Raw genomic sequence first — 15,499 nt, forward strand, 5'->3', positions numbered from 1 at the left:
TTCTTTTACAGTGAGAAATGGTTTCTTAGGTATTTCTTCTAGTTCCCGGAATTTGGAAAGCTGATTATCTAAAGATACCTCGTTGAAATATGTGACGTAAGTCGGTTTATTCTTCGTTTCTTCGGAGGGAACAGAACCTGTTAAAATCCAGCCGAACACTGTACGTTGGGCAATGAGGGAACCGAAGATCTTTGATTTTACCCCGTTTAATATGATTTTCGGGTAGATATCCCCTCCGATCAACAAGTCAACCTTTTGACTCGTATGGAAATTATTATCCGCTAAGGGGATATTGGGTAACCTTTTAACAATTGAAGGGTTGATTGATCTGGAAGGAAGCAGTCCAGTCAGTTTTGGTAGTACCAACGCTTCCGCTTCTAATTTTAAACCTTTGTTACGGGGCGAGCCAATGGTGATTGAGCATACCGTTTGAACTCGTCCCGACAAGGTATTATTCAATCCCGAAACTCGTGCGCTGACCTTCCTGCTTGTCAGATTTAAGCGTTGCTGCAGACTGTTGGTAATGAAGGTTCCTTCAGATCCCGAATCGATCAGGGCTCTGACAGTGAAGGTGTTGTCGTTGTGACATATAGTCACCATAGCTGTACCTAAGAGCATGCTTCGACTGGTCGGCACATTTGATACATTTGCCTTAATGGAGGCCATATGAGATTTAGTGGAAATCTCAGTAGGATCTGTGCTGGCGGGTGACTGAGCTATTTCCTCACTCTGATCCCGGTGAATCATAGTGTGATGTCTCTGTTTGCATTTAGCACAGTTGAACATGCTTTTACAATCTTTGACTTCATGTGTGTCCGATAAACAGTTTAAGCAGACGTGAAGTTTTCTGACCGCATTTAACCTTGCGTTAGGCTGCACCTCTAAATCTTTGACAAGTTTTTAAAATGTGCGATTGAGATGAGCAAAGTTTACATTTAAGACTGTTTGTCTTGACGTGATGGGAATTTATGGGTTTGGACCCTGTTCTTGATTGCAAGGTTGGTGTCCAAACTTCACCATCAGCCGACTTAACCTTGGGTTGAGTAATCGACTCGCCTTTGAGGTTTGATACCCTCTCTAGCGTTTTAACCCGTTTGGTTAGAAATTTGTCTAACTGAACCCATTTTGGAATCTCTGAATCCGAATCCAGAGATTGTTCCCAAAGCGACAGTGTATAGTCAGGCAATCGGATAGAACACAAATACGTAAATAAGGCATCCCAGCTATCTATATTGATGCCATTTATTTGTAAAACTGAAATGCAGCTATTTATTTCCCGCTGTAAGTTTCTGAGTTCAGCCTCAGATTCAGTTGAAATGTGCGGAAGTTTGAATAATAAATTTAATTGCGTATTGACAAGAACTCGTTTGTTTTCATATCTACACAACAAATTATTCCAAGCCAATGCGAATCCATCATTCGTCAGAGGCGCTTTCGAAACGATAGCTTTCGCCTCACCTCGGGTTTTTTGATTAAGGTGGAATAATTTTTTTTCTCACAACACACATATGCGTGGTAACTGTTAGTATATTTAAGCTTTAAGTCCTCAACTGTTTTTGTATCGGAAGCATCCACCTTTGGCAAACACAACTTGTATTCCGACTTTACCTCTGCCCACAGAGATTTCAGTTCGGCTTGTTGTACTTCAAGAGAGTAGGCACTTTGGTTGTTTGCAGTTGGAGCAAAAGACTCCTCAAACTCCAGTATAGCGTCTACAGCTATGATAAAGGCCTTGATGGATTCCATTGTATTTGACAATTTAACCGAAACTGCAAATATGTTGCGCAAAATCGTTTCTAAAACTTTAAAATTTGATTTAAATTTGAAAAAATTTGCAAATATGTTACAATAAGTTTAAGAGTTACAGCACCAATCACGGAAAACTGCAAACTGAATTAACGCGTTGTTTAGTTGTGAAGCGTACAAATCTTTCGAAATAAAAAATTATAAATTTAATAAAAGCCAAGTTCAAGTTTCGTGAAAATTTATTTTTCAAAGTGCTTGCTGGGTAATCGTACCAATGCACTTGCACGTCTAGTCTTCGAATAGATACACGAACAAAAATTGATATGTGCTAAGTCGTTGATATCAATGAGTTTCGCTCAAATTTGTTTGGAAAGTGCTTGCTGGGTAATCGTCCCAATACACTTGCACGCCTAGTGTTCGTATAAATACACAAACAAAGATTGATGTGTGTTTAGTCACTCTTTATTTAAAGCAAATTACAAATAAAATTCACAAGTACTTATTTTAATTCTATCACTTGCACTTTGGCTTATGGGGTTATCTCCGCACTAATGCAATGTCCCTTTTGTTGCTGTCCTTTGCCTCTGCCTGCCTTTGCTGCCGGCCTTCTGTGATGGCTGCTGCGCTGCTTTGCCTTTGATTGCGTCGCTCACTTCAATGCTGTTTGGGCTATGTGCTTTTTGTTCTTTTTTTGTTTTACTTTTCACTCGCGTAACTGCAGCTGCGGTATTGCTGCTTGCATTTATTGCTATTCGAACAATATGGAAAGGCAGAGTTGAGCGACTAGACTCAAATTAACTACACAAAAGGACCGAGAGAGATTTGTAACGAGAGCGTAACTGCAGCTACTGTATTGCTGCTTGCCTTTATTGCTATTCGAGCAATATATGGAAAGACAGAAGACAATATATGGAAAGACAGAAAGGCAAAAACCGAGAGAGATTTGTTGACGCTCCAGAGGTTGTTTGTGCGTCCAAAAAAATTAAATTTCGAATAACAGATATTGTTAGAATATATAAAATGATTTAAATGACGAGTGCAAGGCGAGGTGTACTTATTGTTGTACTTAAACGAAGTACAATACAACCTGCAGTGTGCGAGTTTTTGTTGGTAGAGCGCCAAAAATAAGTTTCGGTCTCTACTTCACACCGCACAATTAGTTTTGTACATACATAAATTATGTACAAATTTACTAATTTATTGCCTTATAGCTTGCAGAGCACAAGTCCAAAATATGTTTGGCTGTAACCTTGCGTGTTACTAATTCAGGCGAATCAATGCACTTTTCACTTTAAAAAATTCAACTTGTTACCTGTTATCCGGCTCGAAGGACCAATGTTAGCTCAGGTGGTGGAGTACGGTGTGCTTCGTTTCGTATTTGTGGTTGGCCGTGAGGAAATAGAGGGCGCAATTGATTCCACACAAAGTAATCCAAAAAAGAAGAACAAATATGCTTCATAATAATTATAATTTTATTTAATATATTGGAATTGCACTTACCACGTCTGGATCGGCAGAGATGTCGCAAAGGAAGGGAGAAAGAAGAAGAAGCTAAGCAAGAGCGCAAATATGCGTTCGAATTAAAACTTCGAAAAACCATTTTCGTTGATAAATATTCCTATTTTCATTATTAGGTCGATACTCTCGCAACAAAAATTGCTAAGAGAGTATTATAGTTTTGTTCACATAACGATTGTTTGTGTCACCAAGAAATATAAGAGTTGGGGTTATATGGGGTTATATATATATAAATGATCAGGACGAGTGGAGTTGAAATCCGCATGTCTGTCCGTCCGTCTGTCCGTGCAAGCGATAACTTGAGTAAAAATTTAGATATCTAAATGAAAATTTGAACACATGTTCCTTGGGACCGTGAGAGGGTTGCTTTCGAAATTTGCAAAATCGTACCATTGATATTTTCGCTACGAGGGATATTCATCATTTGGTTACGACGAGCTTGAATTCTCAGTGATAATTTTGATTTCAAGTCTTATATCCAGGGCAGCCTCTGTAGCAGAGATAAAGAGATGTACAACTCTCATATCACTGGAAATGAGAGCGCAATATTAAACGACAAAACCACCTAAACTTTGACAGTTTGTCGAGATGAGGAGGTTTTGACGTTTCGCAATTGGGAAACTGGAAAGGTCAAATTGAAATGTTGCCAAAAAATAATGCGACGGAGACATTTTTAACCGCCTTGCAAGATTACTAATAAGAACTTAAAACAATAAATATAAATGAAAACGCGTAATTTAAAAGTAGTTTAAGAATATTTTTGTAAATTGCAGCATCGAGAAACTAATTTTTCATGGAAAATTGTAAAAGAAATTGATTTATTTTCAGTTGACACTTAATAATTGAACTTATTTATTACTGAAACTTCGAAAACCGGCTATTTTAATATACCATTTTATCGCTAAATGAAATTGAAATAAGTTATTTTATATTAAACATTCAGTGTATAATAATTTTTAACCATAATAAATGTTGGGTATTTTAATTTAAATGCCCAAAAATTAGTATTTTGTCTGATCTGATAATAATGCAAAATGTTATAAAAAACGCAAATTTTGAGGCGCTCTTACACTGGAATAAGTTGGACATTCCTTTATCCCTGCACTGTAGTTAGCAGTATGATTTCCTCCACAATTACTGCATTTTTTATATGTATCCTCTTTTTTAAAGAGTACATTTTGAAGTAGAGTGTAAATCACCACATTCCACACAAACACTGCGTAGAGTGCAATAAGACTTGGTATGCCCATACTCATGGCAGTTGGTGCTTTGTACCGGACCATTTCTTTTATGAGGTTCTTCAACGGTAATTATAATACGATGTAACAAGTATTTTAAGTTGTATATTGGATGGGTTTCATTCCTTTTAATTGGATTATAGTTTGGCAGCAATTCGATTTTGAACATTGTTGTGGTACCTTATTTCTATTGAAGATATTTACCACATTTTTAATTCCAAAACCGCATTCTTCAAGGGCTTCTTTGACATCATTAGATTCTACCGAAGACTTTATGTCTTTTACAACAACAACTGGCCTTGCGAGCTCTTCAGTTGATAAGAATAATAGTTTTTATTCTTATTTGACAAAAATTTCACTATATCCATAAAACCTTTCTCAGTGTAGGACTGTATTTTAGTTTCATCTATATTGCCTTTTTCAAAGGCACTATATGAAAATTGTTAGTACTTACAATTTCACTTAGTTTTGCAACAAGTACATTTGAGCTACGCTCTCGAAAATACATTGGCGGCGGCTTGGCATTCACGACTGTGGTGGTACCCTTCGCATCGTCGTTCGATCCATTGCTTAATATGGCAAATCTGTTGCCATTTAAAGTTCCAGGTTGGAATTTTTTGGAATTGACAAGACTTTAAAGTTTTTATTTCCTTTTAATATTGACGTAGCGGTCAATACTAATCTGTACAGATGGTGTTTTTCTTTTTGGTACATGCTCACATTACATTGTTTTTCCTTTTGGTGTCCGCTCATTTGCTGTTTTGTTCTGCTTCTATTGATCCCTTCTGCTGATCGGCTGAGCGCTTCGATGACTCATCTTTCTCACCGTTGGATTGTTTATTTGTTGGAGTAGATTGTGTAGGCTCAACAAAGATGAAGTAGGCATTCAGGAAACAATGCCACAAACAGAAACAAATTATCAGAATAAAACACTAGCTAAGGTTCGCACTTTCCCACCTTCGACATGGCGCAGGTGGTAAGCGCGAAGGAGTTAATCAAAGGCGATTCCGGGCATTTACGTTTGGATCCTGATAAAACTTTTTAATAACCTTTTTTTAAAAAAAGTTTTTGCAGAATTAAGTTCATATAATCATTTCAAGGGATATTTTCTTTATTTAAATAATTAAAATATTTTTTTAAAATATTTGCATATCTGAAACAATTCAATAAAAGATTTTTGCTATGAACGCAAATCATAGTCACTCACACATTCATAAATACACATACGCTTGCCGACACTTTTGCTTTTACGCGAGTACAGTTGAAAGAAGCAAATGGGATGGTCGTTCGCAAGGAGGGGTCGGGGGCGCAGGAAGCGCTTGCGCATACGATTGGATGATGTTCGTGTCACTTGCGCGAATTTTTGATTTGCAAAGAATCGTTAGAAGGAATTGTGAGGAATATATATATGTATGTGTGCATGTGCGTACATCTCTTTGGGAATAAGAAAACAAGTAAAGAAAGGCGAAGTTCGGGTGTAACCGAACATTTTATACTCTCGCAATTTATTGATATATTTTTATTAAGATAACACACAATTTATATATTAATTATTCGGAAAAAGTCAAATAGAATAACGAAAATCATCATATATAGTATATAGGCTGATGTAATTCCTGAACCGATTGCACTCATTTTCATCACCAACATACATTATATCTGAGAGTATATACTCACTTAATTTGGCTAAGATATTTCACATATTAACCAATTCTAGCCAAGCTATTAGCCCATCGTATTTTTGAAAATCCTATAATTAGGTATATGAGAGCTAGGGGAAGTTATGACCCGATTTTAACGATTTCCTCTGAATTAAATTGAGATATCTGAGAGACTTACCTATATTTTCGGTGAAAAATTACCTTAAGGCACTGAATTCTTCATATTCGATATCCGGGGCATTTAAAAGTTATAGTCCGATTTCAACAATTTTTTCACAAGTGATGCCACGGGTCATATCGTCCCCTCAATATAACAATAGCGTATGTGCTCATATACCATTATTTTTTTATTGCATATTTAGAATCTCCATCATTGATTCTATGTCTGGTCAAAATTTCGTCAAATTCTACTTCCACAAAGTGGTTCAAAATGTCATTGGAAAAATTGTGTATAATTTCATGTTCATGTTTTTTGTTCATGTTTTCTGATTTGACAAAAACTTTAAACTCGATTTTCTCAAAACCCCGAAAAAATTATACGCTATTGTTATATTGAGGGGACGATATACAGCATTTGTGTAAAGTTTTATTTCGCTATCTTCATTGGTTAGTTATGTATATCTTACTAGCAGACCCGGCGAACTTCGTACCGCCTTAGCGTAAATTTGGTGGTAAATTTTCAGGCATTTTTTTCTCTCCGTAAGAAACATCCTCAAACCCTCTGGAATACACACAAAAAAGAATCAGCCAAATCGGTCAAGCCGGTTTCATGCTATGTCGTGACAACGGAAAACGGGTTTAATTTTTCGTTTTTGTGGCTAAGGTATACATTAAATTTGTAAATTTTTCAATGCAGATAAAAATTCTTACGCATAAAGACGAAAACGTTATACCTTCTTCAAAGTCGAGGTTGATTTATGTTAAGCAGCATGATAACAACTCATACTACTTTTAATTGCAAGTGAGTGGGGATAATCCAGCAATTTTAAATAGTCTGTGAGATAATTGAATACGTCATCCTGGTTTGTAGCTGTGTCAACTCTCCTGAAATTCTAAATTGTCGCATTAAGATCGAAGATATTCTTGTTTTTTTACCACCAATATAGGTCATTCAAGCAGTCATTTATGGTTATCATATTGTGGTTTCATGTCAGGAAAAACACGATGAATAAGCTTCTTCTTTGAGTCAATGAAGTGACAGAAATATGTTGGAAATGTTATTAATCCATTGAGGTGTCAACTGGGACCCTACCATTTCCAACTGCTTCTACAATCTCAATTTGATATTGTTGCAAAATTAGTGGTATGTTAGTTGTTTATTGGCGAATCTTTATGTGTCGCCATAAAGTAGATGATTTTAATCATGCGATTATCCAGGAATAATTGGAAGAGTCTGGCGTAAATCACCTGCCAACAGAATCATGGCTCCACCAAAAAAGTTTTGGTTGTCGCGTAAATCTTTTGAAGTCCTTCGCAGTGCCTCCAGCGACTTCATGACTATCTGGAAAATCTTCGCTATAGCGCTACTTTTGACGATTTTGCAGACTGGTATTTCTTCGATTTGCAATTTAGGAATAATTTCAAGGCCGAATGTGACGTTGGTTTGCCTACTAACAGTTGCCAAGTTGCCCCTATTCCCGTTAACATTAGCGGTGAAAATGAGAGAAGTTGGTTCAGGAATTACATCAGCCCTCATATACTTTATATGATGATTTTATATTGGACTTTATGCCGAATATATGGGTCAAATTGTGTGTTTTCTTAAAAAAATTAATGTTCGGTTGCACTTAGCCTTTCCTTATTTGTTACAAATTGTTTAGGGCTATCGACACAACCTTAAACAGTTAAACACTGACAAAAATATTTCAAAAAAGCAACAATGACAACCTTCAAAATGTTATTATTTTTTGTTTTCTTTTTTCATATTTTTGTTGTCAATTCAAATAAAATGCTCTTTGTATTATCTTCCTCGTAATTTTTCCATATTTACTTAATTTCTAAACCTTTCCTGCCCTTCCCCGAATATTTCAAGACTTCAATTAGCCAGATCGGTTTGGCCGTTCTCGACTTTTTGCGAGACTAACGAACAGCAATTCATTTTTATATCTATAGATTAGAAATTGTTTGTATGAGAATTTAAAAAAGGATTTTAGACTTTTTCAGGACCTTATACTTCAAGGAATATTGCAAAAAAAGAATTAGCGAAATCGGTTCAGCTGTTCTCGAGATATGCGCTTAGCAACACATTTTGCGGTTCATTTTTAATTAATTTTTCTTAAATGCGTTTTTTAATACTTCACTATTTAATTTTTTATAATTTTCCAACATACAAACCTTGTCCTAACAATAAAGAATTATTTGTGCACTCGTTCGAAAGTTATGGGCGTACATACATTTCGAAGATCCATTTTTATTTATATAGAAGAAGAAGATAGATGTGTTTTGTTAGAAAAAAGTACAAAGACAATAAGAAAAGCAATTCAAGCAACGGTGCGTTGCTGAAAAATAAGTAACTGTAAAACAGAGTAAATATAGTTGACACTGTATTTACATATCTACATACATGCATACATGCGGCAATTTATGCGAGCATTTGATTGTGCTGTTTAGCGTTATTTCACTTGTTCTGCGGTCATTTATATATGCACACTTTTTTGCTTTGTACTTTACTTCAATAAGGGTGCGTGCAAAGTGGCCGCTTGTTGCCGAGCCGAGCCGACTGACGCTTATTGCAAGAACTTGTTCATGCGAGAAACAAGTTTCAGTGTGCATAGTGGATGCGAGAATCAGCGCTGATATTTTATCTATTATTTGTGTTTTATGTATGTTTGTATGCATTTGGGTTTGTTGTTCATTCGTGTTTGTGAAATTGAAGTGAAAAGATATGGATTCGTCAGATGATGAGTATTTAGCTTCGGCTGCTGTTTTAAAGTATTTTATCAACAAAAAATCATTTGGAAAACATCCAATAAATGATAAACGAAGTGAATTTGGAGAATTTCATCACTTATATAGTGATTTAAGAAAATATCCTGCCAAGTTTAAAGAATATACTCGAATGAGTATTGAAACTTTCGACTATATTCTCGAAAAGATTGGTGATAAATTAAAAAAGAAGTGGAGTAATTTTATTAAAGTACCAATATGTCCATGTGAACGCTTGATAGTAACTCTCAGGTAAGAAATTTTTTATGTTTTATATATTTGTATTTATTGTATTAAATTCATTTTAGATCGTATTAAATTCATGAATACATTTTTTTATAAATAAAAAGAAAAATTAAAAAAAAACATTAAAAATAAATAATATAAATTAATTAAGAGGAATTTAAAGATGAATAAAGTACAGTTTCCATTGTATTTTGGTCTGGAACCAATGATGATGAAGTTGATGGTATATTTGTACCTTCAACTGTGGTAAATAAGATCGGTTGAAAACAAGGAGTTGTTCTAAGGTCTAAAGAATTTATCTGGTAGCTTTCAGAAGAAACGCTGGTTGGTGAAGACAAAGGCGCGTATCTTGAAGTTTTATTGGACAGTGTGGGCATATCTTTAACTTTTGCATACACGTATTTATAAAGTACATTTTGCATTTCCATTCGACACAGAAATTTATTCTCTGGGTCCAACTTCCGAATATGCGGCAAAAGAGTTACGAAAAATGCTTCATCTTCATCCAATACAGTCTTTTTTTCCATTTTTTTATTTTCCAGCAGTGCCAATTTTCTTTTTTCCATTTCCAACAATTGGGCAGTGCTGTTAGAGGTATTTTTTTTTTCGATGGAACTTCACAGCTGAACTCGTCATTGTCGCGCAGATCTCTTGTTTCTTCGACTTGTGAAGTGTTGAGAATATCTTCAATTTCTTCTTCATATACAACCTCTTCTTGGGTAGCTTTTACACTTGACGCTTTTAAATTACCACTTAAATTTCTGAATATCATTTGGTCCTTTAAAAACAGTAGAGAATTGAAATAAGGCCAACTCGAAGTAATTTGTGATGCGGCATCCCCCGATTTTGGAGTTGGAATTTTGCGTACTTCACATCGAAATTGATCGCGTAAATACTTCCATTTTTTTTTAAGTCTTCCTCTGCAAGATCAAATAAAACCATATAATAAAAATATGATAAAAATTATATGCATACATGAATTTAAACAATAATATACAAACATTTATACAAATAATATAATATAAATTTAAATAACAATTTTTGTTTTAACTTTCTTATTTAGATTTCTGGCAACTGGAGCATCATTTGCCTCACTATCTTTTTCGTTTCGGCTAGGCAAATCAACAGTAGGAGCTATTGTTAAGGAGACAACACAAGTTCTATGGGATAATATGTTTACTATACATATGCCGCAGCCAAACGAACAATGTTTTCAAGAAATTGCAGAGCAATACTGGAAGCTATGGAACTTCCCAAATTGTATTGGTGCTATCGACGGGAAGCACATACGAATCAAGTGTCCAGGAAATACTGGCTCCATGTATTATAATTATAAACACTTTTTTTCTATTGTATTGCAAGGTATTGCCGATGCCAACTGCAAATTTATTTCGGTTGAAGTTGGTGGATACGGAAAGCAAAGTGATGGTGGCACTTTTAGCTCTTCCAAAATCTTTAATCTTTTAAAAAGTGGAGAACTACCTGTACCAGGAAATACATGTCTGCCAAACAGTGAAGAAATTGTGCCATATGTATTTCTTGGGGATGAGGCTTATCCCCTTTTAGAATGTTTGTTAAGGCCGTATAGCCGAAAGGAGATAACGGAAGACCATGAATATTTTAATGCCCGGCTTTCAAGAGCTAGAAAGTGCATTGAATGCGCCTTTGGGTTATTAAGTGCAAGGTTCAGAATATTATGGAAACCCATTGAAACGGATCCTTTTTTCACTGAACTCCTTGTAAAATGTACAGTCACTCACATTGAAAATCGGGCAAGCGCAAAACAAAATTTCTACTTATAATAAAATTGTAATGAAAAAAGATATTCAACTCGATCTTTTTCTATTTTATTAAAAAAAAGTCTTACTGTTAAAAAACAACAAAATTATATATTCAAAGAAACATAAAACTTAACGCATGTAACAAAAACTGTACTAAGGCCACTTTTTCGCCTCACATTGAAAGTCGGGCAAGACGTAAAAGACATAAGTATTTAAAAGTTTACACACAAAAAAAATAATTTTTAGTATTTTGTGGCTCCACCTTTTCGATTTTCTACTGCTTGTAGTCTTCTCGGCATTCATTCAACCAGATTTTTGCACATATTCGGACTAATCTTGTTCCACTCCTCTTGTAAAGCATTCTTCAACTGTTCCTTCGATGTGCACATCCTGTTCTGCATCCTGCGTCCTAATTCGTCCCACAAATGTTCAATTACATTGAGGTCATTCATTTTCATCATATAATTAGTATAGATAAAATGAAGGAATCAGATGGAATTCAAAATTTTGTTATATGGGAAGATGTCGTGGATGTGAACCGATTTCATCCATTTTCCACACGTGTCATCAGGGTGCAAAGAAAATATTATATACCGAATTTCATTGAAATCTGTCGAGTAATACCTGAGATATGGTTTTTGACCCATAAGTGGGAGATGCCACGCCCATTTTCCATTTTGTAAAAAGATCTGAGTGCAGCTTCTTTCTGCTATTTCTTCTGTAAAATTTAGTGTTTCTGACGTTTTTCGTTAGTGAGTTAAAGCACTTTTAGTAATTTTCAGCCAAATCTTTGATGGGAGGTGGGCGTGGTTATTATCCGATTTCTTTCATTTTTGGACTGTATAAAGAAGTGGCTAAAAGAAACGAATAAGTATATAATATTTTCTTGACACCCTTACAACACGGATGAAAAATAGGCGAAATCGGTTCACAAGCACACCATCTTCCCATATAACTCCATTCTGAATTCCATCTGATTCGTTCACTTTATAATATATACATACATAAGGAACCGATGAAAATAGCGGAATAAAACTTTACACAAATACTGAATATCATCTGTGGCTTCACTTATGGAAAATTTTTCGAAATCGGGGTATAACTTTTCAAGGCCCCGGATATCTACATGAAGAACTCAGTGCCTGAAGGTAATTTTTCAGATACTTTAATTTAATTCAGAGGAAATTATTTTCTCCTAATTGTGTGTCTCTGTTCCAAAAATTATTATAATCGGATCAGAACTTCCCCTTGCTCCCATATACCTAAAAATGTGTGGGCTTAATTCCGCATTTATGGGTTAATATGTGAGATATCTTAGCAAAATTAAGTGAGCATATAGTCTCTACTACTCTACTACTCTACTCTATAAGCTTGGTGGGAAAAATGAGTGAAATCGGTTTAGGAATTACATCAGCCCCCATATACCATATATGATGATTTTCTATTGGACTTTATGCCGAATATATAGGTCAAATTGTGTGTTATCTTAATAAAATTACATCAATAAATTGCGAGAGTATAAAATGTTCGGTTGGACCCGAACTTAGCCTTTCCTTATTTGTTACAAATTGTTTTGGGCTATCGACACAATCCTATATAATTGAACAATAACAAAAATATTTTAACAAAGCAACAATGACAACCTTCAAAATACTATTTTTTTGTTTTCTCTTTTTATATTTTTCTTCACAACTCGAATAAAATTCTCTTATTATTATCTTCCTCGCAATTTTTCCATATTTACTCACTGTCTAATCTTTTTATGGCCTTCCACGAATATTTCAAGACTAAAATTAGCCAGATTGGTTTGGCCGTTTTCGTTTTTTTGCGGCACAAACGAATAGCAATTAATTTTTATATTATACTAGATAAAGAAGCGAAGCGTATGGGTCTGGTGGTGAATGAGGACAAGACGAAATATCTCCTGTCATCAAACAAACAGTCAGCGCACTTGCGTCTTGGCTCCCATGTCACTGTTGACAGTCATAACTTTGAAGTTGTAGATAATTTCGTTTATCTGGGAACCAGCATTAACAACACCAACAATGTCAGCCTTGAAATCCAACGCAGAATCACTCTTGTCAACAGGTGCTACTTTGGACTGAGTAGGCAATTGAAAAGTAGACGAACCAAAATCAAACTCTATAAGTCGCTCATTATTCCCGTCCTGATGTATGGCGCTGAAGCGTGGACGATGACAACATCTGATGAGACGACTCTTGGGGTTTTCGAGAGAAAGGTTTTGCGCAAGATTTATGGTCCTCTAAACATTGGCAACGGCGAATACCGCAGACGATGGAACGATGAGCTGTACGATTTATACGACGACATTGACATAGTTCAGCGAATAAAAAGACAGCGGCTACGCTGGCTAGGTCATGTTGTACGGATGGAAGAAAACACTCCAGCTCTGAAACTATTCGATGCAGTACCCGTTGGAGGAAGCCGCGGAAGAGGATGACCTCCACTCCGGTGGAAAGACCAAGTGCAAAGTGACCTGGCTTCACTTGGTGTTTCCAGTTGGCGCCAAAAAGCAAAAAGGAGGAATGAGTGGCGCGCTCTGGTGGATTCGGCTATAACCGCTTAAAGCGGTTCCTACGCCAAATATATATATATATATATAACAAATGACAAATGTTGATTTATGTTACGCAGCATGATGACAATTGCAAACTTTTAATTGCAAGTGAGTGGGGATAGTCCAGCAATTTAAAATAGTCTGTGGGAAAATTGATCACCAAAAATATTTTCGTTGTCGCGTAAATCTTTGAAAGTCCTTAAAGGCGATTTTGCTGACTGGTGTTTCGTTGATTTGCAATTTAGGAGTAATTTCAAGGCCGATTTGGCGTTTGTCTGCCTACTAACGGGTGTCAAGTTGCCCCCATTCCCATTATAACTGGGCGTTGAAAATGAGTGAAATCGGTTCAGGAATTACCTCAACCCTCATGTACTATATACATATGCTGATTTTCGTTATTCTATTGGACTATATTTCAAATTGTGTGTAATAAAATTACATCAATAAATTGCGAGAGTATAAAATGTTCGGTTGCCTTTCCCTACTTGTTACAAATTGTTTTGGGCTATCGACACAGCCTTATACAATTGAACAATGATAAAAATATTTTAACAAAGCAACAATGACAACTTTCAAAATATTATAATTTTTTGGTTTGGTTTTTTTTTTATAATTTTGTTGTCAATTCAAATAAAATCATCTTCTTGTTATCTTCCTCACAATTTTTCGATATATACATACTTACTTTCTAATCTTTCCCTGGCCTTCCATAAATAATTCAAAACTAAAATTAGCCAGATCGGTTTGGCCCTTCTCGACTTTTTTCGAGGCTAACGGCACAAATTGTTTTTAGTGATAGGGGTGATTAGAAAATTGTGGATTTAAGACTTTTTAAGGCAATTTTTCTAATTTTTCTCTCCGTAAGAACCATCCCAGTACCTCTAAAAACATTCTAAACAAAGAATTTGCGAAATCGGTTCAGCGGTTCTCGAGTTATGCGCTTAGCAACACATTTTGCGATTCATTTTTATATTATAGAGAAGATTATCAAGCGAAATTTTTTTTTTAATTCCGCACAGGACCATTCAGTAGAGAATCGACCGCGCGAGTGATCTTAACCACCGTACCACCGTGTCCGAGTGACGCCTACAACTCTACATACAACGCATAGTTAGACGCCGAGCGGATATTTTTCAAAATTTTTACTCGTGATATCTTTTGAATGGAATGTCAGAATCTAATAATTCAAAAAGTTATATAAAGGTTTTGAAGCGATCTTAAATAATAAATCATTTATTTCGATAAGGATTAATACTAAGGTACAAATAAAGAGCCTTTTCAAGTAGTGGTATTTTAATTAATTTTTTTATATATGTAAAATCGCTTATAGTGACAAAACTATAATAGTTAGAGATATGATGTCGCGACGTTTTTTGTAGATAATGATAAGTTCTACAAAATTGTAGTACACACATCACTTTGTTATATCTTCAATCATTTTCGCAGCATTCGCGATTAAATAAAGTTTTTTGGTATTTTTTTACATTATCGGAGTTTTGGTAAGGAACCCTATTTTTTTTTAAACTTAATATAGCCTATGCCACTCAGGGATAGTGAAGCTTTCCAACGGTGAAAGAATTTTTCAAATCGGTTCAGTACTTTCGGAGCCTATTCGAGACAAAAAAACAAAAAAACAAACCTTTCCTCTTTATAATATTAGTATAGATGAACAACCGGACGTTTTCAAACCTATTGAGCAAAGAAAAGGCTAACTGTAGGGAAACATTAAGTAATATAGAAATTGAAAAGGAAACGGAGTATAGTGGTGAAACCGAAAATGACAGATTTTTGTTTGAAGATGAAGAG

The 15,499-nt window shown here is 35.3% G+C and overlaps 1 protein-coding gene across 1 annotated transcript; it reads left to right on the forward strand.

Moving 5' to 3' along the window:
• The first annotated feature begins 8,896 nt into the window (after positions 1–8,896).
• LOC128919845 (uncharacterized) lies at positions 8,897–11,965 on the forward strand. Its single transcript, XM_054225310.1, has 2 exons — positions 8,897–9,340; positions 10,398–11,965. The coding sequence occupies exons 1-2, from the start codon at positions 9,048–9,050 to the stop codon at positions 11,134–11,136; spliced, it is 1,032 nt and encodes a 343-aa protein (XP_054081285.1). The 5' UTR covers positions 8,897–9,047; the 3' UTR covers positions 11,137–11,965.
• Positions 11,966–15,499: the final 3,534 nt, after the last annotated feature.

The sequence above is a fragment of the Zeugodacus cucurbitae genome, chromosome 2, assembly GCF_028554725.1.
Source record: "Zeugodacus cucurbitae isolate PBARC_wt_2022May chromosome 2, idZeuCucr1.2, whole genome shotgun sequence".
Lineage (NCBI taxonomy): Eukaryota > Metazoa > Arthropoda > Insecta > Diptera > Tephritidae > Zeugodacus > Zeugodacus cucurbitae.

Coding starts and splice junctions, on each gene's coding strand:
- LOC128919845 (XM_054225310.1), top strand. CDS start 9,048: ATGGATTCGTCAGATGATGAGTATTTAGCTTCGGCTGCTGTTTTAAAG. Junction 9,341..10,397: donor CGCTTGATAGTAACTCTCAG/GTAAGAAATTTT, acceptor TTTCTTATTTAG/ATTTCTGGCAACTGGAGCAT.